The 24,652-nt window shown below is 41.7% G+C and overlaps 1 protein-coding gene across 4 annotated transcripts in view; it reads left to right on the top strand.

Annotated features, from left to right (window-relative positions):
* SLC25A48 (solute carrier family 25 member 48) overlaps positions 1-24,652 on the top strand; it is a 48,842-nt gene that overhangs the window by 3,062 nt on the left and 21,128 nt on the right. For all 4 annotated transcript variants that reach the window (XR_012160526.1, XR_012160525.1, XR_012160524.1 and 1 more), the window contains 4 exons: positions 6,854-6,925; positions 9,458-9,710; positions 18,844-19,092; positions 21,132-21,265. Coding sequence is in view for 1 of the 4 variants with exons in the window: in XM_073358148.1 (XP_073214249.1) it covers positions 6,854-6,925; positions 9,458-9,710; positions 18,844-19,092; positions 21,132-21,265 (708 nt within the window). In the remaining 3 variants the exon portion in view is untranslated. The remainder of the gene's footprint in view (positions 1-6,853; positions 6,926-9,457; positions 9,711-18,843; positions 19,093-21,131; positions 21,266-24,652) is intronic.

Genomic DNA, 24,652 nt, shown 5'->3' with positions numbered 1-24,652 from the left:
TTTTTCTTTCTTTGTCTCACCTCTGATTTTAACACAGAAAAATTATTGAAAGACCTTTCAAAAGGAAGATATGAAAATATGATTATCAGGTAAATTCCCTGGATGGGATCAAAACTGAAAGCGAAAACTACCCATTATATAATGTTCCGCATACTGAAAAAGTCAGCACACACTTTATCAACCTGTGTAATGGTTGAGTTTACAAAGGCCAAAAGGCAAGCTGTATTTGTCTTTGCTGAAGAGGTATTTTTTTAAAGGTTTTCCTAAAGTTGGCAGTACTGTAAGGACAAAGTACAAATATAGCTATCCTGAAGCTAGGAGCTGCAGTTATTCAATAGCCATTCCTATCATCCTCTTTCCTACAAAAGAAATCTGTTTTTTTTTTCTAGATGGATTTACAGGTGTGGTGTTAGAAGATGTTTGTTAACAGGTTCTTATACTGCAGTGCAGACAAGGCAGCATAGTCTTTAACACAGATAAAGCTAGTTGAGTTGAACACACAACTGTTGGGGCATGTTAGTATTTTACTCTAATCATTGAAGCTTTAGAAGAACATACCACTCCCTCTCCTTCTCCACTGGCAAAGTATGTTATACATCCCCCTCTGTGGATGTATAGAAATACCGTTGCTAGCTAGTGGATTTACTTCTTCAACTCAAGTGGAAGAGGCCTGTGCTTTAGGCCAGGATTCCCACCCTGCTGATGACTCCTAATGGAGGTCATTATACTTGTATCTCAGTGCAAGGCCCAGTAGCCAGTAGAAATACCGTGGCTCTGCAGCGGGGATGATCAGACCACAAAGATTCTGAAGCCCTTTCATCAAATGTTCCATGGTGGCTATCTCCACAACTGCATGGAGGAGTTGTGACTGGGCAGGGGAGGGTTGTGTCAAGAATCCAAAATGAACTGCCTGCGTCAGGCACTCATGGAGCACCACAGTTACTGCTATAGTCCAATGAGCTGCCGAGTAGGTCCTGAGAAGCACCATTGGCTGAGAGAGGATTACATAGCTTGTTGGTCAAGAACAGTGGCTCTGAGAACTCTGAGGGAAGTGTAGGCCAAAGTGGCCTATGCGGTACCCTTTCTACAGGTTGAAGAAGATTGTCCCTCTCACACATGCTGCAATGGGAAGTGGGGCCAGGGTTCCTCTTTTGCAGGGAGGCTAATGCTGATATCACTATTACCCTGCAGCAATCACAGTGCTGTGTAATAAGAATCAAGCCCCTGAGCATGGAGCTGGGAGGGGTGGTGGTGGGGAAGTAGGCTGGGTAGGAAGGCTTCTTGCATCATCTGCCCAGCCCCTGCAAACCTGTGCAGGGACCTGTGCAACATGTGGCTACATGATGGCACATTTTATTTTACTTTCCTGCTATTTTCAAAGCCAGCTAAGAGATTTGGTAGCCAAATTGCGATGAAAATGAACAGGAATAGGGCTTTAAGAATCTCAGCTTATAGTCCTTGTGCTCTTGCTCCAGAAGAGCTGATCTTGTGTTTATTAAGAAGTTAGATACCATCGGACTGAGGATCATTGTTGCTTGAGGTACTTGGGTTTCTTCCGGGATGCATGGTGCTGACTACTGAACTGTGTCACTGACTGCAGAAGCAGTGCCAGTGAATTAACAAATGACACTGGGAAGCCAATGTTCAGAGCCGAGTATGTGCAGCAGGAACTGTGTGTTGGCTATGTTGTCTATGAATGCCTCTGGAAATACTGTTTGCTTACATCCCAGAGAAGTGTCTTCCTTTAAGTCCAGCAATATATGGCTTTGATGTCATCACAGTGTGTGGGTGATGGACATGGGCAATGTATGTTGTTGGGAGTGTTTGCGTTCTGTTTGTTCAGGAGCTGCCAAGTAACAAGTAGTGCATTTTTCAGTGCTTATAAAGACAACTGTCAAGCTGACACCTCTGTTACATTTGCTTCTGGATGTCGTTTGGGAATACCAAGTAGGCAGTTTTGTTACTTTTCCAAATTGGAGTGGGAAGGAATCTAACCAATATTGAACTAAAAAGTAAGCACCTGAACAGTGTTTACCCATGAACATAGTGCCCAGTGGAATAAGGAATGAAGGTTTCCTCTTTCTGGGAGCTGAGAAACTTGGGTAAATACATGCATTATTTCATGTATATTAAGTTACCAGCATGGCAATTCTCGACAAACAAACCAAACACTTGGTTCAGCAGTTTTTTTCCCTTCCCCATCCCCTAAAATCCAAGCAAGTTTTTTCCCTTGTATTATGAGGGCATGTCTATAAATGGTCTTAGCTTCATTCACCTTTCACTCCACATCTTTCATTTTACCCTTTATACACCAGAACCTTCTTGAGTAGGCACTGTTGCTGTTCTCAGCTTTTGCATGTGATTCGAGATGCTGGGTCTTCTCCAAGACAAAAGCCAATTTCACTAATGAAACCAGAGAATAAACTAGAAAGCTGCTCCTATGCTCATGTCAGGGGAGGACTCCACATGCACCTTCAAATTAGCAATTATCCCCTTTTGATCTGTTCACTTTGTTTATTCTAACCAATGGCTTCACATCCTTCTCCATGCTGGCAGGAGCAGCTTACACGAGCTATCTCCTTATGGTTGTCCAAAGTCAGGGTTCTAAACTAGAACCCAAAGAAAAGACCATTCTGAGACTCTGTTAAAGAGAAAGCCCTCCCTAGTCATTTGCTGGGACATTCCCTTTCACTTGTGTTACCTCTGTTGGGCCATTGGTTGCTTTTCTTTGCCTCTGCTTATTTTTAGTGACTGTTGCTTTTGTCAGTTTTAGGTGGCTTTCATTTCTAATAAGCCACTGTATGCATTATAGCAGTAGAACACACTTATCCAGCTTCTTCAAGGGCATGCCATCAGTGTCATTTTGAACTGGAGTCTGTTTCAATTCAGAATAAGGTTTAACTGCTATGCCTGCAGTGCTTTCATGGCTCACTCATGTGGAGAGAAGCACATTGAATGTTGTATTCACTTGCCACTGCAGTTACCCAAGTCAGACTAACATTTGAGGAATGCTTTAATTAATGAATTTGTTTATTCACAGATATTAGTTTGCATTCTTCTCTCTTATATATCACAAGGCAGTTTCACACACTGGCCATGCAGGTAAGAGTCCTCCAAGTGAAAATATGATTCTTTGCATTCATGCACGATGATGAACCTTTACCGTGTATAAAAACAGTTCTGCATTTTAAGCATACAATGATGATGGCCCTGATCCTCAAGTCTGGCTGACCTGCACTCAAATGCGATCTTTATACCAGCTATGCGCTCCCAGATCTTGGGGTCAGTCAGAAAAGCCTCAGTGTAACAAGATGCTTTGCTGAATACTCTTATCCCTCCTTATTTCCAGAAGAAAATCTCATTACACTGTGAGAGGTTTCAAATTCTACCTTTCCTGCACTGCAGAGTGACTGCTATTGAATGACACTGAGTTTCTGTAAGGAACAACCGGTGGAATTTTAAGGATCCGGGATAGGAGATACAATACTGTAAACCTGGAATAGCAAAATCTAAGAGGTATCGTTGGTTGTGAGGGTAGCAAGGCTACTCAAGTCTGAAATCCTTGTTGTGCCATAAATTAAAATGTAATATGGAGGAATAAGTTCCAAAGGAAACTGGTGTAATAAATTCAGGACCAAATTGTCCACTAGTGTAAATCCATTGACTTCAATAGAATTATATCAGCAGAAAATTCAACCCTCACTGTTAGTACGCAGAGGACAGTTTAGTTAAAGAATACTCTCTGTGATGAGAAGAGATTGTCCTTTGTTACTCCAAAACGCATTAACTTTAACCTCTAGGAACCTGGTTAGTGTGTAAAAGAAAAGAAAACAAACCTGAGGAGATGAAATGGAAAAACCCCATGTTAAGGACGCAAATCCGTACAAGAAAGAATTCAGAGTCACAGTAAGCAATAACCATGATGGCAAGGGCAAGGCTTGCCCTTGCAAATAGCCATTCAGGCCCATATCTATGCAAATATCTGAGTTACTCCTGCCATGATGGTAACTGGATGCACAACTCGGGTATGCCGCTCTCCACACAACTGCAATTCTGTGCCTGTCTTTTTGAAATCGAGACCTGCTATATGCGGTACATGAACAGCAGCTGCCGCCTGCCTCTAGAATGGCGAGTGTTTAAAAAGGATGGTGAAAATATTTCTCTTTGATTGCACATTTTTAAAAAAATTATGGACCATTCCTCCACGGACTCATTTTGTTACATGAGGAGTTATGTGCATCGTGTCCCATACATCAAGACGATGGCATATGGCAATGGCACTCAGTATTCTAGATAAACCTGCAAAGTTTGGGTTTACTCTCTCATCCTCTGGGGCTAGGATCCCAGTGATGATTCCCGCAGTAGCTCATTCCGTGCTTTCAACGTGAAAACTCCTCTCCATGGGTCATCTGTGGCATGTCCTTCAGTGAGTTCTCAATATTCATCTTAAATATATAGCATAGATAGCTATTGATATAGCCAGAGTAAAATACCTGGGGACTTCTGCTTGCTAAAGCAATTGGGTGCAATATGAAATGTCCCATTCATTCTTGGAGGGAGAGGATGCTGCTGCCAGCTATGCTGATTTTGGAGCAACTGGAATGATGTAGATGTTGAGTAGGGATATGGTTGTGTATACTTATTTCGTAAGCAACTTTTATCCTGATCTGGAGAAAATGGCATGCGTTGCTTTCTCAGCTGTTAGTGTAGTGCCATAATGTGATGATGATCAGAGGAAGAGGGAGTGGGGAGATGAAGCAGTAGGTAACGAGGGAGGAGGTTTTGCATTGGAGGAAAATGGATAATAGTCTGCAGAAGGGGAAAAGAGTTTTGCCAAATCTGGGGTTCCTGTATATGAAAAAAATGTAATTAAATAATGGAAATCGAAGGCTGGGCTGAGGGAAATCACCGTTTGCAAGAGAGAGGTCAGAGAGCATTAGTGATGGTTAAATCTTGATCCTACTGAGGCCAATCGCAAAATTCCTTATGTTTCATGTAAGCCTTTGTTTCTTGTTTTTCAAACCTCCTTCCAACTGAAGAACTTGCCAGTGTCACACATTCCAATTTTCTATATGTTGTAAATAACAATTGGGCCAGATCTTTAGCTGGTGTAAAATGGTGTAGCTCCACTAAAACCAGTTATAGGTAGCTGGCTGTTCTTTTCTGAAAGACAGTTTGGAAACTGTCCGGGTTCTGTTATTCAGAGATATCCTACCAACCGCCTACTGATGTGTCCATTCTAAAGACTATTGCACTGGGACTATATGCTGGGGGCAAGATATGGTGATGCAGATAGCTAGCGATAGGGCATGCTGTGCAGAGGGGTCATGACAAGGGGGAAAATGTCATTGCAGATTTAAGGGGTGGATGCAAACACTACAGGGTCATTTAGGCCATCATTCTGTGCAGCCACTTACAGAGGGGGAAAGGGGGTCAGTGCTCTTGATATTAGGATAAAAAACAGGGACTGAATTTCCCCTAAAATAAACCTGCAAGCTAAGAAAATTTGTCAGTTGATTGCAATGACTTTTTTCTATTAAAAACATGAAAGCAGCTTGATGGATGAGCTATATATGTGAGAGGTGAAATGTCTGTTAAACAACACAGGGTTTGTCATGGTTAATGTGCTGGGTTTCATTACTGCTGTTGGTCCTTTTAGAAAACATATAAATATCTCTTTCCAGAAACAAATCCTCTTGGTTTGGAGCAATGTCTAAAACACCTTTTTTTCATTAGAAGTTAGATATTTCTGAGGCTTGGAATGATTGCCTTGGCTCAATTTAATGTTTAGACATCTAGCGTGAAATTCACCTAGCACTGTCAGGGCCATGGAAGGCACCTTACGCAACAGAACTGCTGCAGGTCTGATCTGCAGGGATGGGCAGCTAAAGAGCAGTAGGTGAGGTACTCTGCACACCCTGCATAAAGTGCAGCTAAGCTCTGCACCAGCTCCACCAGCAATGAGAGTTAGGTTGCAGATGGGGCAAGGCCATTGGATTTATGATCTAGTGGCCACAATCCCCGGTGGAGGGGGTTTAAGGTTTGTGGCACCGATTCAAGCACATATGCTTATGTAGAAGCCATGGAGCCATGACCTAACATATGTTGAGAGTCTGAATTCCAGAAACCTAGCACTCATTTTCTTCTCCTGCCATTTACTTGGACTTTGGGGGAGAGGGTAAGTTTTCCTGCTATTCAAGGTTTCTTTCAGGCATATCAACTAACTTAAAGGAGAACACATGATAAATGATGAACTACCTGCTACACTCCCTGAAGTCTAATAACAAAAGGCTTAAAATCATAGGCAAGCTTCCGCTTACATTAGATTAATAGAATTTAAGGCCAGAAGGGACGATTATGGTCTAGTCTGTCCTTCTGCCATAGAATTTTAGCCAGTGATTCCCACATAAAAGCTATAACTTCTTGTTGACGTAGAGTATATCTTTCAGAAAGCTATCTGATTTTGGTTTAAAGACTTCAGGTAACAGAGAATCCACTGCATTCCTGGGTAGCTAATAGTCTCCTTTGCAAATGGTATTATTCTGCATAACACATGTGCTAATGATTCTGTGCAGAGCTGGGAGGCCTTGCCTTTCCATATTTCATACCAGTGTGACAATCACGGATTCTGGATGAAGCCAAGAGCCCCGAACTTCTGAGGTTCTGTTTGGATCTGCCACTAGCTCAGTGCAAACTGGGCTGCTGCATGTTTATTTACTGTATTGTCCCATTTGTCCTAGGAGCAAAGCCATAATTGACCGTCAAATCAAAATGTGCATTGTTTGCATAGCATGCGCTTTCACTGACTTGAAAATGCATTGTTTCAATTACACTTCATCAATATATTTTGCAGACTCGCTTACAAGCTGGACAAGGATATGGAAATACACTTAATTGTATCCTTACCGTGTACAGAAATGAAAGTGTAAGTACCTTGGTTTGTCTATAACATGCCAGAATAGAAAATGAAAAAGATATTAAAAGTGATTACAAAACAGTATGCATTCAGTGCAATAGCATTCAAAACCCTTACGTGAAGAGCTGCAAGCATCCATCCATCTCCTCTGCCCCAGCTAACCCTGACCTACAAGAGAGACTCCTCCTCCTCAAAGAAGTGCCTAAGGATTTTTGGCCCCTTTGAGTGGGCAGGACACAGGCTTGTATGACTTTCAATTTCCTTTCTATTTCCGGAACACTGTTTTTCCCAGAATAAACCTGCTTGTGAGTGGGAGGGCAAACAACCTCTTTCGACACAGGTCCGACCTAGAGCCTAAACTTTGGAAGTACAGAAGTGGACTTTATGCCCAATCCTGCTCCTATTGACCTCACTCACAGAGCTTCCCTGGACTTCACTGGGAGCAGACTAATCTCCTTTCTTGTTACTCTTACGGAGAAATCCAAAGTTGTTCCTAAACCAAATGCTTGTCTACATGGGGAGCTAATGCGCACCGGGGAGGCATGAATTCTAATGCATGCCAACATGTTGCACGCTCACTGGCTCATGCAGACCTGTCTGACATACACTAAAAGTTCCCTAGTCCACGTTTCAAACAATACTAGGTTTAATGCACGATAGTGAGCTTTCAGTTTGCGCCAGTCAGGTCTACGTGGGCCAGTGAGTATGCAACACATTGGTGTGCATTAGAATTCACACCACCCTGGTGTGCCATACTGCACCCTGTAGACAAGCCCTAAGGTGTCCTGCCCTCTTGTTCAGATTCTGAATTGTTAGAACAGCCAGCCAGGCCCGTTGAAGGTAATTTGGGGCCAAGTTCTGTGTTGACTTAGTCCCCCTGTGACAACATGGAAGTGAATGGAATGGCCTGGGTGTAAATCAGTACAGAAACTGGCTCATAACCATGACACAGATTTAGGTCTTATGACACTGATGGTCCGATCCTACATTCTTTACTCGGGCAAAACTCCCAGTAAACATTAAGCCAAATGATTATTAGAAACAAGGTTACCCTGGGTAGTACACTGCTGTACCTTCACTGTGCTGTCTAATCCACTTTAATGGGAGTTTTGCCTTAGTGAAGACTGAATAGCGTGGCAAGATTGGCTTAGGTAAAATGGGCAAGTTTTCCACCTGTGTAATTTGACAAACAATGCATGGGGGAAGGGGGCAACCTCATGAAAGGTTAATAATGCTGAACTGATAGTGCACCACCATCTGCTTTATATGTACAGCATAGTTAACATATCATTACTCGTGACTGTCTCTTTTCTTGTGCCTGGTTCAGCTTCCCCTGTTCACCATATTGCAAGCTCCAGTACCTCTTCCTTGAAGTTTTACAGGCACAATTTTCTGCTGGTATCCGTCCATTGACTCCAATGGAGTGATACCAGAAGAGAATTTGGCCCTAAATATTGACAGTATTTTCCTATGTCTCCAGATTTGCTATATTAAGAATATTCCCTTATGCTGTATAATCTGTGAAAAGCACTGACAGTAATTTCTTAGTGTCCTAAATTCACTTCCATTTTCTAAGTGTAACTGCTCTGCTCCAAGAAACATCTGCTATTCAGTTGTCGCATTTTCAGTCTGACATCCATCTTGGGTTTTAGCTAGCTAGCTAGCTAGCCTGACATGACATTAGTTAAAGAATTGTTGAGAATTTACTTAGAGCATTACATTTCACATCCAATTAGCTCTATGAAGGGATCAAAGAAAACATAGGTTAAAAAAATGACAAGAGAAGTATTCAGAGATCAATTTCCTACCCCGTATAAAAGCAGATTTATAATTCCTGGGAAACTGAATTGAAGTGGAGATATGCAAAGTCAAGTATAGCAGGACGTGACCAGAATCCCAGGGGTGCCAGCTGAGGTCACTCAGTTAGAGTGAAATGCAAAGAATGGGGCAGACAATCCCCAAAACTGGTGGATATTCCAATACTTAGATTTACCAAGCCAGCACAAAAAAGCTTCTAATGTACCTCACTGGTTACTCAGAAGTCAACAACACAGTTACCTTAAAGTAACCCAGCCTCAGGCTTCCAACTAAACACCCAAGTCAAAAATGATGAGGATTAATGAAAATCATATTCATCATATAAAAAAAGCTCTACCAATCTTACTAATCTATTAGAGTTCTTTGAAGGAGTCAACAGACAGGTGGACAAGGGGGATCCAGTGGACATAGTGTACTTAGATTTCCAGAAAGCCTTTGACAAGTTCCCTCACCAAAGAGGGACCAAAGAATACAGCATAGACAGTGACTATTTGATTACATTATTGACCTCTACCAATATATATGTAAAAACACAAAAACATAAACATATCTACCCATATGTCTTTAAGGGTTGAATTTCGGTTATTTAGCCTGCAGGATACTTTCTGGTCATGTGTCACACAGGGACTGTGGAATTCTAAGGTTTACTGTGAAGTGTGACAAACTAGGAAAAATAATCAAATTGATACATCTCCTTTAACTCTTGCTTTATTTCACTGTTAGGTTGTCGGATTCTTTAAAGGGATGTCATTCCCATTGGCCAGCATTGCTGTCTACAGCTCGGTGACATTTGGTGTCTTCAGCAATACTCAAAGGTTTATTAGCCAGCAGCGCTATGGAGATTCTAACCATGCCCCGGCACTCTCAGACTTGATTGTTGCCAGCATGGTAGCAGGGGTTGTCTCAGTAGGAATTGGTGGTCCTGTGGACCTAATAAAGATAAGACTACAGATGCAGACACAGCCATTTATTAAAGGTAAGAAGGTTGTTTTTCAGTCTTTTCTCCTTATTCAGATTAATTGAATCTGTGATTCAAGGCTGGATTCACCACTGTTTTGCATCCATGGCGCTTATTGACACTAATGCAAACACTCTACCAATTAGAATTCTCCAGTCCCCCAGAGCCTGATCAAAAGGCCATTGGAACCAGTAAAAAGACTCCCATTGACTTCAGTGGCCTCTGGATCAGGCCCTTACACCAATGGATATGTTCTACAACCACTTTGCACCAATGTAAATGACTATGCCAGATGCAAGGCAACAGAGAATCAGGTCCATGGTCCCTAAATTAAATTGTATGCCATAAGATGCTCATAAACTGCAATAAGAAAAGGAGTACTAAAGTGAGCTGTAGCTCACGAAAGCTTATTCTCAAATAAATTGGTTAGTCTCTAAGGTGCCAGTAGTACTCCTTTTCTTTTTGCGAATACAGACTAACCCGGCTGCTACTCTGAAACCTGTCATAAACTGCAATGAATCCAGAAAGATTTTAATTTGCAGCAGTTGCACCAGCCAGGCATTGAAGGAGAGGTGATCAGCCACGGATTAGACAGTGCATTAAAGGCACAGTCACCTGAGACACAGGGTAAACTTTCTTTTCAGTAATAGTCTGATTTTTTGTTTGTTTGTGGAACAAGTGACCCAACAGGAGGTGGAACAATGTGAGCCAATCCTGCAGTCTTTACTCAAGCTTCAATTGCAATTTTCCCTGAATAAGCACTGATGATGGACTATAGTATTTGGCTCATGGTAGTATCCTCTCACCATTTATCATTAAGATCCACACTGTTGAGAGTGATTTTTTTTTCCTATAGATTTGCTACACAAGAACACATTGATGGAGTCTAGTTTATGGGCATTTTCATCCTTTGTTCCTTCGTTAAAACTGCCTCTGATGTCCATAGGAGTTATGGGGGCAGAAAGCAATAGAATATTCAAACCCTTTGTGTTCATATAACTCCCATTAATGTTAAGAAGAGCAACTATGCTTATCAAGTGGATTAAAAAAATTCTCCATTTTCAAGCACGTTATTTAGAATCTAGGCTACAGGAAAACAGAACGCTCAGGGTAAAAAAAATCTCTAATTCAGTTCTGTCACTAGGTAAGTGTTGCATGCTAGGTCAATACAAAGTATCTCCAGAGCATGCCACCCACTCAGTTATTTAGTTCACATTTAATGCAGTTCAAGGTGGGATTTTTGGAAGTGCTCATTGTTGGCCTAACTCTGCTCCCGTTGAAGTCCCTGATAAATTGTCGTTAATAGGAGCAGTGTCGGCGCAAAGGTGAGCACTCATAAAGATGACACGCACCGTCTGTAAAGGAGACAAATACATGAAATTGGGAGGTATCGCATCTGACTGTTAAAAATAAAGTCCTAGTGAATTATCTCCACAGAAACCCCCTTTACATTAGAAGTTTGGGCAAGAACTAACTTTGCATTTTTAACAAATTTAGTTTGTCCTTTGTGCCTTTTCACCACCCCACCTCTCTCAGGAAAACTTACTCCAGCCTGAGACGGTAGGAAAGCAGCTTTCCTGAAGACAAAATAGATGCATGGTTTAGGGTTTGACATCTCAGTTCAATGCTGGGGGCCTGAATTTCCTGTCTGTTGGCCCCAATGGGTGTTACACCCACCCTACAGTGGAAGGACTGAGCCTCAGAACATCCACATCTGTAGCAAATTGTGCTATTGTCCTACCACTGAGCATTTTAAAATGAGTACAACACACTTCCAATCAAACCAGTTTTCCTGAGTGAGATTCCTGCAGAAGTTAAGTACAATCCCTCACAACCACCAACAAGATCTGTGAGAGACAAGGAGGGTGAGGGAGTATCTTTGATTAGACCAACTTCTGTTGGTGAGAGAGAGAATGGATATTACCTCCCCCATCTTGTCTCTCTAATATCCTGGGACCAACTCCGCTACAACAAAATTAAGTGATTGGGCAACAAAATGGCAAATGAAATTTCATGTGGATAAATGTAAAGTAATGCACATTGGAAAAAATAACCCCAACTATACATACAATATGATGGAGAAAGAACTTGGAGTCATCGTGGATACTTCTCTGAAGACGTCCATGCAGTCTGTAGCGGCAGTCAAAAAAGCAAACGAGATGTTAGGAATCATTAAAAAAGGGATAGAGAATAAGATGGAGAATATCTTTTTGCCCTTATATAAATCCATGGTGCGCCCACATCTTGAATACTGTTTACAGATGTGGTCCCCTCATCTCAAAAAAGATACACTGGCATTAGAAAAGGTTAAAAAAAGGGCAACTAAAATCATTAGGGGTTTGGAATGGGTCCCATATGAGGAGAGACTAAAGAGGCTAGGACTTTTCAGCTTGGAAAAGAGGAGACTAAGGGGGGATATGATAGAGGTATATAAAATCATGAGTGGTGTGGAGCAAGTGAATAAGGAAAAGTTATTTACTTGTTCCCATAATATAAGAACTAGGGGCCACCACATGAAATTAATGGGCAGCAGGTTTAAAACAAATAAAAGGAAGTAGTTCTTCAATCAGCACACAGTCAACCTATGGAACTCCTTGCCCGAGGAGGCTGTCAAGGCTAGGACAATAACAGGGTTTAAAAGAGAACTGCATAAATTCATGGAGGTTAAGTCCATTAACGGCTATTAGCCAGGATGGGTAAGGAATGGTGTCCCTAGCCTTGTCAGAGGGTGGCGATGGATGGCAGGAGGGAGATCACTGATCATTACCTGTTAGGTTCACTCTCTCTGGGGCACCTGGCATTGGCCACTGTTGGTAGACAGGATACTGGGCTGGATGGACCTTTGGTCTGACTCAGTATGGCCATTCTTATGTTCTTAACAAGATTTTTGCAGTCCCCCCGTTTTACATACTTTTTTTAAAAAGTGGTTATGGTTGTTATCCAGTGGAATATTTTTAACCACCACTGAATTTAATGATGTTCCACTTTTCTGTGCATGTCAGAGAACTTTTCTTACAGAAGTCCAATGGGGAATCAAAACTAAATTAACTCATATTTGCTGAATCCTCCCGCTTGCCAAGAACATCAGTGACACAGTTTTTCCTGTGTGAGGGAGGTGGCAAGACTAAATTTTGCTTGCTGCCCTAAGGCACTGATGAACCTAGAATCTTTTCTTGTTCAGATTGTAGTTGTTAGTAATTTTAGCACTATTTCCACTCCTTTGGCTTCACCCGTTCTTATTTCAAGGCAGGACACTCTTTGAAACCTTGGACCTATCTGAATCCTCTGCCCATAAACTATTCACTCAGTCCCGTGGCATTCATGGTATTCTACAAAATATAACATTACACAAAGTTTTCAAAAGCAAAACCTTGTGCCAGTTGATCATCACAAACATAAAATATTGCGGCTGAGCTTATCTGTAAACAGACTTCTCCATCTGGTGAAAAAGCAAATTCTCCCACTTGCCCATCAGTGGAGTACAGCCACACAGCACAGTTTTGCCTGGCATCCCTCCCCAATATGGAACAAAGTCCCAGGCACTCCCCTCAGCTCTTTACACATAGAAACTTTTTTGGTTCTTAAAACCAAAAGCAGTGATAATGATGTGCCTGGTCCTGAAAAGCTGCCATGTGCAACCTGCCACAGGCTTAAGCATTTATGGTTATACATGATTTATAAATATGATTCCCACCTCTTTTTTCATTCCTTCAACGGTCAGAAGCTTTCATCACTGCAGGCAGCTGCAGGTAAAACTGAATGAAGATTTTTTAGGTTAAAGGGGAATGTCTTGATGATGTTTTTTATGAGAAATAAAATCACAATAGAAATACACTGCTTAAGGGCTTGATCGGCAGTCCATTGGAGGCTTTCCATTGACTGCAGTACTGCCAAAATGATTTAACTTTGAAAAACAGCTACCTACTTCCCAGAATTCATTGTTCTATACCAGGATAATACAATTGCTGCTCTTGGTGTACCATTCTCACTGTAGGAATTGTAATAGCTCTATTAATTCGGCCTTGGGTCCTTAGGAATCATAGTGCCACTGACTGTGCAAGTCCCATTGTGTGGGTGTTTTTTGACTCTTTCATTGTATTATTTTTACATTACTGTTCTGAAAAAGCTATATTCCAAACCCTTATGCATCACAGAGAGGGAAGGCATGCTTTAAGAATGGTGAGACCATATGTCTAATCCAGTTAATACCTTAGAGCACAGAGGTGCTGAGATCTGTCATTGCTGCAATATTACGAAGATATCAGAAATGATGAGACAACAGATAACTGGGTATAAAAGCCATGACAACTTGGCTCATTTCTAAAAATCTTGGACCAGATTCTGCCTATTTCCAGGATGGTTCCAGTTGGCATGTGAGGCATTGCAAATACAGGATTGCTGAGATTTGGGAAGGCAAATACAAAGGACACTTGAGTTATTTTCTAGGGTTATTTTCTTGAGTTGTTTCTATTTATGCTGGCAAAACTGTGATAGAAACTTGGGGAGCTTAATTATAAGGGTTGTTGATACACAGTAAGAAGCAGTGACTAAGTCTCTTTGAAGACTTACTTCCATATTTGGAGGGTAGCTGGTATTGGAAGGGGAGCAGAATTGTGGTTTTTGTTAGATCATAATTTTGAGCATATTCCAGTAGTGTATAGAGCAGGCGCCCAGGAGCAAAACATTTGCTGTACTTTGCGTCCCCAGATAAAGGAGCAAAGTGTTTTCTAACAGGATACATGTTTAACTGGGGCTAAAGAGGTTTAAAAGATGCTCCTGGTTAGCGAAGAGTTAACTGTTTCTCATCAAAATGTGCATGGTCTGAATACCCGAAAAGAGAGCCCTACACCTTGACCCCAAATTGTGTGAGTGACAGAGGAGAAGGAGGGAGAGCAGAGGCGGAGAGAAATATATAAAAAACATAGAAACAGTTTGTTCCTTTTTTCTTTACTTGTTTTTCCCAGTCCAAGTAAATAAAGGTTTCAAAGTCAATGACTAAGGGCTGTGGGGAGGGGTCTGAGAGTTCTGGACAGATGAGTTAGGACAAATAAATAAGTACTCAATCCTTGTAACAAAAAACAAACAAAAAAGCAATGGTGTTTTTCTGTAACCACCCTTGCTCTAGCAAACTGCAGAGGAATGGGCCAGAGAGGAGGCTGTGATTGAGGAGTAGAGAAAATGCCATGCCCTTTAACCTGCGAATAACTAGGGGAAGATATCACGTGGGTACTTTCCATCTGACACAAGCGTTCTATATAAAAGGAAACCTATTGCCATGTCCAGGAGGTTGCCGTGTTAGGGAGGTGGCGTTTTGTCAGCAGGGTGGGCAAACCTGCAAAGGTACAAGACTCAGCTACTGTAAGTCCTGCAACTTTTTGAGCACCAAAAATAAGCGGTCTGGGTCAGGGACTGTTTTGTTGTTCTGTATTTGTACAGCACATGGCACAATGGGGTGCTGGTCCATGATGAGGGTGCCTCGGCATTACCAAAATACAAATGATGATAAAAAGGAGAAAAGATAGAGGTGCTTTTGAAAACTGAATATTATTTTCATGAGCCCAGCAATGACTCCGGCTATCTGTGGTACTTAAAATATTTACAGTCTAACTATTAATTAACATCAAAGCCATGGTCGTGGATTATACTAATCACATTATGCTTTGCTATAAATGACAGTATAATGGCAAATGCCCCTGACTAGCCTAGGTGATATTATCTATGTGGTTGAGGCATGAAAAGCTAAGAAATGGAGTCTGATGTTTTTCCTGGTAAGGTCAACAATGTGGAAATGTTGGGTTTCAGGCCCACGGTTGTTTTTGAGATTAGGTTAGTCATCTCTCAAAGATATGGTGGAACTGTACGGTATAGGGATATGTTTGCTCAAGCAAGCAGCTGAGGCAAATGACCAATGGGCTATCTTAGTGAACTAGGTGTTCTAAAGGGCAAGTTTGAATTCACATCAGGAATCTGATTTCAGGCTTCAGGTTCTCATATGAAGGTAACTGTTGGTCAAAATGGCTTTATGCCTTTGGGTATATGGAATCACTGAAACATTACTTTAATTCTAAGACCAGAACCCTCTTTAAGCAGCTTCCTGAAGTTAAATTTGGTTAGCGCTGAATTCAGACTCTGAAAGTCCTAGTGCCAGCCAAAAGGACCCCTCCTCCCTCTGGATCTGGAACAATTGCACCTAAACTCTTGAGCCCGCTCCCCTGCCGGTGTAAATCAGTATAGCTTCATTGCATTGCTTTCTGGGCATTGCAAGGTGATTTTGACAAGCAAGAAGCAGTTCAGAGAAGAGCTACTTAAATAAGGAGGGATTTGTTACGCCTATAAATGTCTAAGGGTATAAACACTAAGCAATGTAGAGCATGGCACTTAAGACCATTCCTAGTCTTCATGAGATGAAATTCAGAAGGGGAAAAGTTGAGCTGGTATCAGGCAAAGCGTCCTGACAGCAAGATGCACTAGGTGGTGGAATTCTCTCCCATATGAAACAATGAGATTTAAATAACTTTTTCTGGAACATAGCGCTGCCATCGTTTCAACCACTTCAACAGGAGATGGTTAAAGGCCATTCATTTGGGACATTTAATACTAGCTTGGACAAAATACTAATAGAAAATGTGCTTTATGGCATACTGCTGACGAGCAGGAGGTGGGCAGGGTGAGACCACAGGTCTTTTCTGTTTTGTATTCCTGTGATTGTCTGTTTTTAACTCGAGGCAGGTGTTCAGCTGTGTCACTTCAGTCAGCTGCCTGATTGAGTCAGTAGTAACAAACAATGCTCTTTAGAAGATGGGCTTCTTTTGTTTAGTTCCCCAGTGTGAGCTGGGTTAATCAGCAATAACATGGCATTCTAAAAATGGATTTTTTAATGGATTTTCTAGAACCTCTTATAGGAACAGCACCCAAAATATTGTCTTTTAATTCACTCTCTTGTGATCTTTCTCTCTTTCAACTTGTTGAATTTTGCTCCAGACCAAAGGCCACTGGTAATGGGCTGAGAGACAGACCACGACTGACATACTGTATAAAATGCAAAGAAAAAGGTCCCAAATAGACATGTGAAGAATAGGCAATAGTTTTGCTTCTTGCTGAGCTTGTAGGAACACTTGAAAAAAAGCCCACAACCAGCAATGTATTGTTTCCTGACTCTAACAACATAGACACAACTTTTCTTTGCAAACATTCAGGTTCAGATGTACTAGAAGATTGATTCAGCTAATCTCTCATGTTGAATGTCCAAAGTCTGATCTCTCTGACCCCAGTGTATATCTGGAGTAACTACAATGACATCAATGACTCTGTTGTTCAATTACACCAGTGTATCAGAGATCAGAATTTGGCCTAATATATTTATTGCAATGAAAAGCTATTTGGAATCATCATTAATGCTGGCAGCTGAGACAGAAAATAAAAGTGTAGCTTGAGCTCCTGGAAAGCTGTCATGTCTGACAATGATTTTGATTGTAAGTAGTGAGTTCTGAACTCAAAGGCCAAATATTAGTGTCCTACTAAGATTTTTATTGTTAGCTGCTAGTACTCCTTTAATATAAGTTTTTCACAGTCTCTCTCTTTGCTATGTACTGGTATATATATTTCATTAGGATGTGTGACAGAGAGAGAGAGAGATAGTATATCTGTATTTATACAGTAGAATATCAGAGTTATGAACACCAGAGTTATAAACTGACTAGTCAAGTGCACACTTCATTTGGACCCGGAATTACGCAAACAGGCAGCAGCAGAGACCAAAAAAGTAAAAATAAAAATGCACAGTACAGTCCTGTGTCAAATGTAAACTACTAAAAAAATTAAGGGAAAGTTTAAAAACAAGACTTGTAAGGTAAGGAAACTGTTTCTGTGCTTGTTTCATTTAAATTAAGATGGTTAAAAGCAGCATTTTTCTTCCGCATTGTAAAGTTTCAGAGCTATATTAAGTCGACGTTCAGTTGTAAACTTTTGAAAGAGCGGCCATAACGTTTTGTTCAAAGTTAGGAACAACCTCCATTCCTCAGGTGTTTGTAACTCTGAGGTTCCACTGAATCTCACGGAAATACATATACTTACCAAAGAGAGCTACGGTGAAGAGCTTAGGGGGAATGATAAACATTCTATTAGAATACCAGTATTTGACGTATATGTACCAGAGAGATGCATCTATCATCTGTAACTTTATATCACTGCCTATAGAATTTATTTCTAGTGTTTATCCACAAAAGGTTTGCACACAAGAGAGATCTGGTATCCTGACAATCTCTGTTCATTACATACAAGTGGAATGAATGGTGACATTAAAAATATATTTGAAAAATAGTTGCCGGGGTAACTGTAGCAATAAACTTCAAAGGGAATACATTTTTTTACCAGGTGGAAATGACACCCAAGGCAGGATATCCACAGGCAGGCACAAGTTAGCCTAGGCCAGCATAATAATGAGCCCATTTCTTTGGGTAGAGATTCAGTGAGATTTATATTGCTGACCTCCAATACAGAACAGATTTCTGATTTTGGGGAAAGAATTCTTAATGAAAAACACACAAACAAATGAGGGCAAAGCACTCTGCATCTTAGGAGTTCCTGGCTTTTGTCAGCTTCTTTAATAACTGTCCTGTTATTAAAATATTAAGGGGGCTTTTGGTATTTAATTAGCAATACTATATAAAATACAAGAAGTTTACATATTCGCTTTAATTTAAAAAATTTGGGTAACGTTTTCAAAAATGCCAAAGTCACTTTGGTGTCAAAATTGCCTATGTCTCACAGCCAGATTTAGATGCCTAAACTTGTCAGCAGGTGCAAAGTGGGGTTGAAGTCAATGGTACATAGGTACCTAACGTGCTTAGGCATTTTTGAAAATCCTACTAGATGCCTGTCTGCATCTTTAGGTGTCTAAATACATTTGAAATCTGTCCCTGAATACCTAAGTCTCTTTTGAACACAAGACTTAGGTTCCTAAGTCACTTAGGCACTTTTGAAAATTTTACCCACTGATTGTTTTCACGTTTCACTTAAATAATAAAGAGAAAAAGACTTCAATGGATTAATTTTAAAAGGAGCAACTACATAAGGGAAGTTAAACAAACTAAAATGTGAGAATGCCCAAAGTATGTGCAGTTGTTAAAATGATTTGTATCTGTTTTTGCAGCAAACATAAACTTAAGGCACAGGGCAACTGGGTTTCCCGCATACAGAGGCCCAATTCACTGTGTTAGTTCAATCCTTCGGCAGGAGGGCTTAGCAGGAATATACCGAGGTGCCGGCGCAATGCTTCTGAGGGATGTTCCTGGGTATTGCCTATACTTCATCCCTTATACATTTCTCTGTGGCTGGATTACTCCTGAGGGATGCGTATCTCCTAGTCCCTCTTCTGTGTGGATAGCAGGAGGTATAGCAGGTAAGGTCATTTTTGTTTCACAAGGTTGGGAAACAAATTAACATGAAGCTTAATCTAAACTTCAGAAACGTTATAGAAGTCGTACTAGTAAGTATTAGTCAGATCCTTGCCATACCCAAAACCAGTAAAAAGCAGAACAGCCAAAGCATTAATTTTATTGGCAGGGTAAGATTTCTTTATTGTGTTTAGTCTTTGTATATTAGGCACAATATATGTACCTGTATATTGGATAATTTTCTGCAAAAATCAATCTGAATCATAAAATGTCAGTGTTTTAAGGCCTTATTTTCTTCTCATTTACATCGCCGTAAATCGGGCCTAGTGTTGTTGAAGTCAGTGGAATTACCCTGGAGATTCAGGCTTTAATGTTGTACTTTTGAAGCAGTGACTTATGAACTCAGGATATAATCGTGCCCCTTTCTAGTCAACTGGAATTTTGTCTTTGACTTCAATGGGGCCAGGATTTCACATCAGGCCCCAGTCTGTGTGCAGTGGGACTGCTCATGTGGGTAAAGTTAAGCACCTATATAACTACTTGCAAGATTAGAGCCTCAGGTTTTTATTTTCTTCTCACTAAAGGCCTGATCCAAAGCCCACTGAAATAATTGGAAAGACTCCCACAGATGTCAATGGGCTTTGCATCAGGCCCTAAGCCTGTGTAATTAGTATCAGCGTCAGTGGACTGCAATTCACTCTTGCCTTTCAGCTTTTTGAATGGCCCATAAGCCTGGAAGGAAGTATGTTACCCTGTATGTACCTCATAAGGATAAACATGCATCCACAGCAGGAGAAGCCGCAAAACTCAGGGAGTCATTGTTAATCTTGTCTCAGTGCTGGAGGCTGAAGCCTGCTTTCTCTGTTTATACTGGCCAGTACGACTTTTACATATACGTTTAGATATACAAAATTGCCCTTAAACGAGCTAATGGTTTATTTATAATTCCTAAATCTCTGGATCCCAAATGAAGACAGTTACTTATTAGCCTTGGTAATGATTACAACTCACTGGCTCTGTTTCACTTGCAGACAAACAGAGCACTGGTTGATTTGAACAAATTCTCTAGTATGTCAGGACATTGGCACAGCTCTAGGCACACTCCTTCCATCCATCTCCCCCATACAACCCAATCACACAGTCACTGGCATGAAAGACCACAGGTTTCATTATAATACTGAATTAATATGCATGAGACTTTCTCAAACCATTACATCTCTCAGCATGGAAACATCACATTCCAGAGGCAAAAAGGGAGCAAATAGAGGGCTAGGTTTTCTATATGTGAGCAAGATCCTGAGTAGCTGGAAGACCTCAGTCATAAGTGATGTAAGCCCCACTGACCTTTGCAACCAGGAAAAACATCCCATCCGATTGTGGAGTAATCAACAGGATTCAGATTCAGTCCATCCCCATGTGATTAAATCAGTACCTCATCCACACCCACCTTCTTAACCCAATGCCCTCTTTCTCAATATACACCCAGGATTCCAGTTATTTTAAATTGCTTCTATTAGCAACCTAAATTGTTTAGAAATTGGGTACATTTTTGTAGATTGTGGAGCCTGGGAAGTTTTGGGGTTGGGGGCGGGGAAGAGCCTTTTTTCACAAATTTGTACTAAGTGATACTTTCTCAAGTCTTAGTCCTGGGCACTGCAGCAGTATCCCCACACACAGGGGCACTTCTGATCTGCCTGTAATTGGTTACCTGCCTTGCTCTTTACCTGTGTTACACTGACAACCAGTTCCTCAAACAGTTTGTCCAGAAATGTGGTACATTACCCCCAGAAATGCCGTGTTGATGCCAGAAATGCTACTTTACACTATCATTCCAGTGTATTCATCCTTCCTGGAAGTGCCACCAACTGGATGCACTAGGTGAGTGGTGAATTAGTGGGGGTAGCAGGCTGGGGTTAAGGAAGGGTGTGTATAGGCATGCACTAGCAGAGATTATATTATTACCCACATATCTCCAGTCATAATCACCGCAGCACGGTTGCATCGCAGCAGTATACAGAAGGAATTCTCTTTTCCTTATTTCTAGGAGCAATTTCCTGGGGGACTGCTACTCCGATGGATGTTGTGAAAAGTCGACTTCAAGCTGATGGGGTTTATTTAAACAAATACAAAGGAGTCATTGATTGCATCTCCCAGAGCTACCATAGTGAGGGCTTAAAAGTAAGTGGTATTGCAAGAAAAAAATTGCTACTAGGCATTAATCTTTAGTGAAAAATGAAATGGCTGTTATCCAAACTGCAGTTAGACAATCAATCATTAAAGCCAGTACAATTAATTACAAGTCATAATATTGATGACAAGAATATGTCCTAAAGAACCAAAGATTTAAATGATGTAAGGTCAGGTTCTGCTACCCATTTTGAGTAGTACTTTACTCCATGGGAAACACCATTGAAATTAAAAGGTTTAATTGAGACTAGAGTGCTGTTCATCATGAGGTTAAATGCTGGCCCCATTAAAGTCAATGGGAACATTGCGACTGACTTCGCTAGGACCAGGATTTCACCCAGAATTATTATGTACTTAGTTATTCTTGGATAAGATTTGATGGGTCTGTTTCTCTGATGTCCTTTAGCACCTAAAGTCGTTTCACGCAAGGATGAAGTGGGTGTAAAAAGCTGTTAAATCAGAATGACAGAGAATGAAGCCCACGGGTTTACTGTATTATACACCGACGATGACTGAACATTGCGTCATGGTCTCTGACACTTGAATGCCATGTGCATCTTAAGCCTTCACCAAAACATTATGTAGTTCTTAACTAAAGAGTGCTAAGTTCCAACTTCTGAGAGGAAAAATAACCAATTAGAAAAATAACTGGCAAATGTTCAATTGTCAGCCGCTAAATATTTGGCATCTTTTTGCAACGTGCTAGTAGGTCAGACCAACAGCCACAGAAGCTCAGAGTCTGATCCTTTTCCCAGATGAGGGCTGTTTCCACCTTTTATTCTCACTCATATGATGCAGGGGAGTATGGAGCATGGACAAATATACAGCAAGTAACCATGTAAAACAATGATTGGACGGTCACAGGAATAAGGGCTGCAGGAGTTCAGCATTTTGTCTTTCTGATCTTACCCCATCTACCCTCGATGGCCAAATTTCAATGTACAGAGTCTGCAGCCAGTCATGGTTGTGCTGCTGTCACTTCTAGTGCCAGGAGAGGGAATCTGCAGGTCCACCAGAGAGCTGAATACAAGGACAGTTTCATAAGGAAAACCTATTTCTGTCAGTGTCCTATTGGGTGAAAACAAAGTAATGGAGCATTGCTGGGAGATGTCGAACCCTGATTTGGATGTTTATATTAGGGGAGATAGAACAGGGTTGTTAAAACCCCAAGTAACCTCAGAGTGTACAAAAAGGAATTGTGGCCCCTTTGCCCACTCAGTATCCTGCGTGTTCATTCTGAATATAAGAAGATCAAGTCCTAAGGCCTTTCTCTGTAAATCTCAGTTGATATTTATCTTTGTCCTTGAATGTGACTTTTAAAAAATGCGGACAGGAGTCACACCTTTGTCATATAAAATTCCATCATCTCTAAAAAACAAAACACACAACTCTCCCGCCCCATAGTACAAACTCCACCATGTTCAGATACTCTATCGTACATTTCAGTGGCATAAGGGACTGGGGAGTAGGTGGTGTGGCCTAGCGGTTACATCTGGGCTCAGGTCTGACCACCATTGGCGGTAGCTGCCGGGCAGGAGCTGGGCCACTCAGAGGGCCACAGGGTATTGTCACTCTGAATCTCTTGGGCTGTACATCCTGTAGTGCCTACTCTGCATACTGCTCTCTGGGTGTACTATTGCTTGGCCTCCTGGTGGCACCGTGGGACTATCAGTTGTTCCAAGCTTTGTAAAGCTGGGTTCTATTCCCTGAGGCCTTTTTATTTGATTAGCAAATTTCTGGATTTCAAAGAAAATGCTTTTAAAATTTTAAATGCTAGACTTCCTAGTACTGGACTACAATCAGGCAAAATTCCTTTTTTCTTTTCTAATTTTTGCCTTTGTAAGGACTGAAGGATTTTTTAAATGCATTTATTTTGTAGCCGGTATCAAGCGGAGTGCCCCAGGGGTCTCTCCTGGAGCCTGTTTGGTCCAACATCTTCATTAATTATCTGGATGATGGGATGGTTTGCACCCTCAGCAAATTCACGGATGACACTAAGTTGTGGGGAGAAGTAGATACGCTGGAGGGTAGGGATAAGATCCAGAGTGACCTAGTCAAATTGGAGGATAAGGCTAAAAGAAATCTGGTTCAACAAGGAGAGTGCAGAGTCCTGCGCGAAGGACAGAAGAATCCCATGCACTGCTACAAGCTGGGAACCGACTGGCTAAATGGCAGTTCTGCAGAAAAGGACCTGGGGATTACAGTGGACGAGAAGCTGGATATGAGTCAACAGTGTGCCCTTGTTGCCAAGAAGGCTAACCCCATATTGGGCTGCATTAGTAGGAGCACTGCCAGCAGATCGAGGAAAGTGATTATTCTCCTCTATTTGGCAGTGGTGAGGCCACATCTGGAGTATTGCGTCCAGTTTTGGGGCCCCCACTACAGAGAGGATGTGGACAAATTGGAGAGAGACCAGCGGAGGGCAACGAAAATGATTAGGGGGTTGTGGTACATGACTTCTGAGTGGAGGCTGAGGGAACTGAGTTTATTTAGTCTGCAGAAGAAAAGAGTGAGGTGGAATTTGATAGTAGCCTTCGACTACCTGAAGGGGGGTTCCAAAGAGGATGGAGCTGTTCTCAGTGGTGGCCGATGACAGAACAAGGAGCAATGGTCTCAAGTTGCAGTGGGGGAGGTCTAGGTTGGCTCTTAGGAAAAACTGTTTTGGTGAAGCACCTGAATGGTGAAGCACCTGAATGGGTTACCTAGGGAGGTGGTGGAATCTCCATCCTTAGAGGTTTTTAAGGCCCAGCTTCACAAAGCCCTGGCTGGGATGATTTAGTTGGTGCTGGTCCTGCTTCAAGCTGGGGGGTTGGACTAGTTGACCTCCTGAGGTCTCTTCCTACCCTAATCTATGATTTTATGATTTTGGTCCCCACTCCTATTCCAAAATTCAGTAATCTAAATTTAGATATTAATGATAATTTTATCAGTGAATTTATTTAATAATATGATTCTGTTAGTAGCTTGCTAACTGAAACACTCCACTAAACATTCTGGAATTAGTTAAATGGGGTGTTGGTAAAATCAAGTTGATATTGGTTTTTAGTACAGTGAGGTCTGTGCAATAGTGCAGAGGTGGGCAAACTATGGCCCGCGGGACTGTCCTGCCCTGCCCCTGAGCTCCTGGCCATGGAGGCTAGCCCCCGGCCCCTCCCCCGCTGTCTCCCCTCCCCCACAGCTGTGCCCACCAATCTCCCAGGCTTTCCAAAAAGCCTGTCCTGCTGCTCTGAGCGGCATGGTAAGGGGGTAGGGGGACGGGAGGTTGGATAAGGGGCAGAAGGTCCCAGGGGGCAGTCAGGGGATGGGGGCGGTTGCATGGGGCGGAGGTTCAGAGAGGGGGGGGCGGTAGGAAACAGGGAGCAAGGGGGTTACATAGGG

This window comes from Lepidochelys kempii, chromosome 8, assembly GCF_965140265.1.
Source record: "Lepidochelys kempii isolate rLepKem1 chromosome 8, rLepKem1.hap2, whole genome shotgun sequence".
Taxonomy (NCBI): Eukaryota; Metazoa; Chordata; order Testudines; family Cheloniidae; genus Lepidochelys; species Lepidochelys kempii.
Note: the sequence above shows the minus strand (reverse complement) of the source record. Positions and strands in the feature narration are given on the sequence as shown.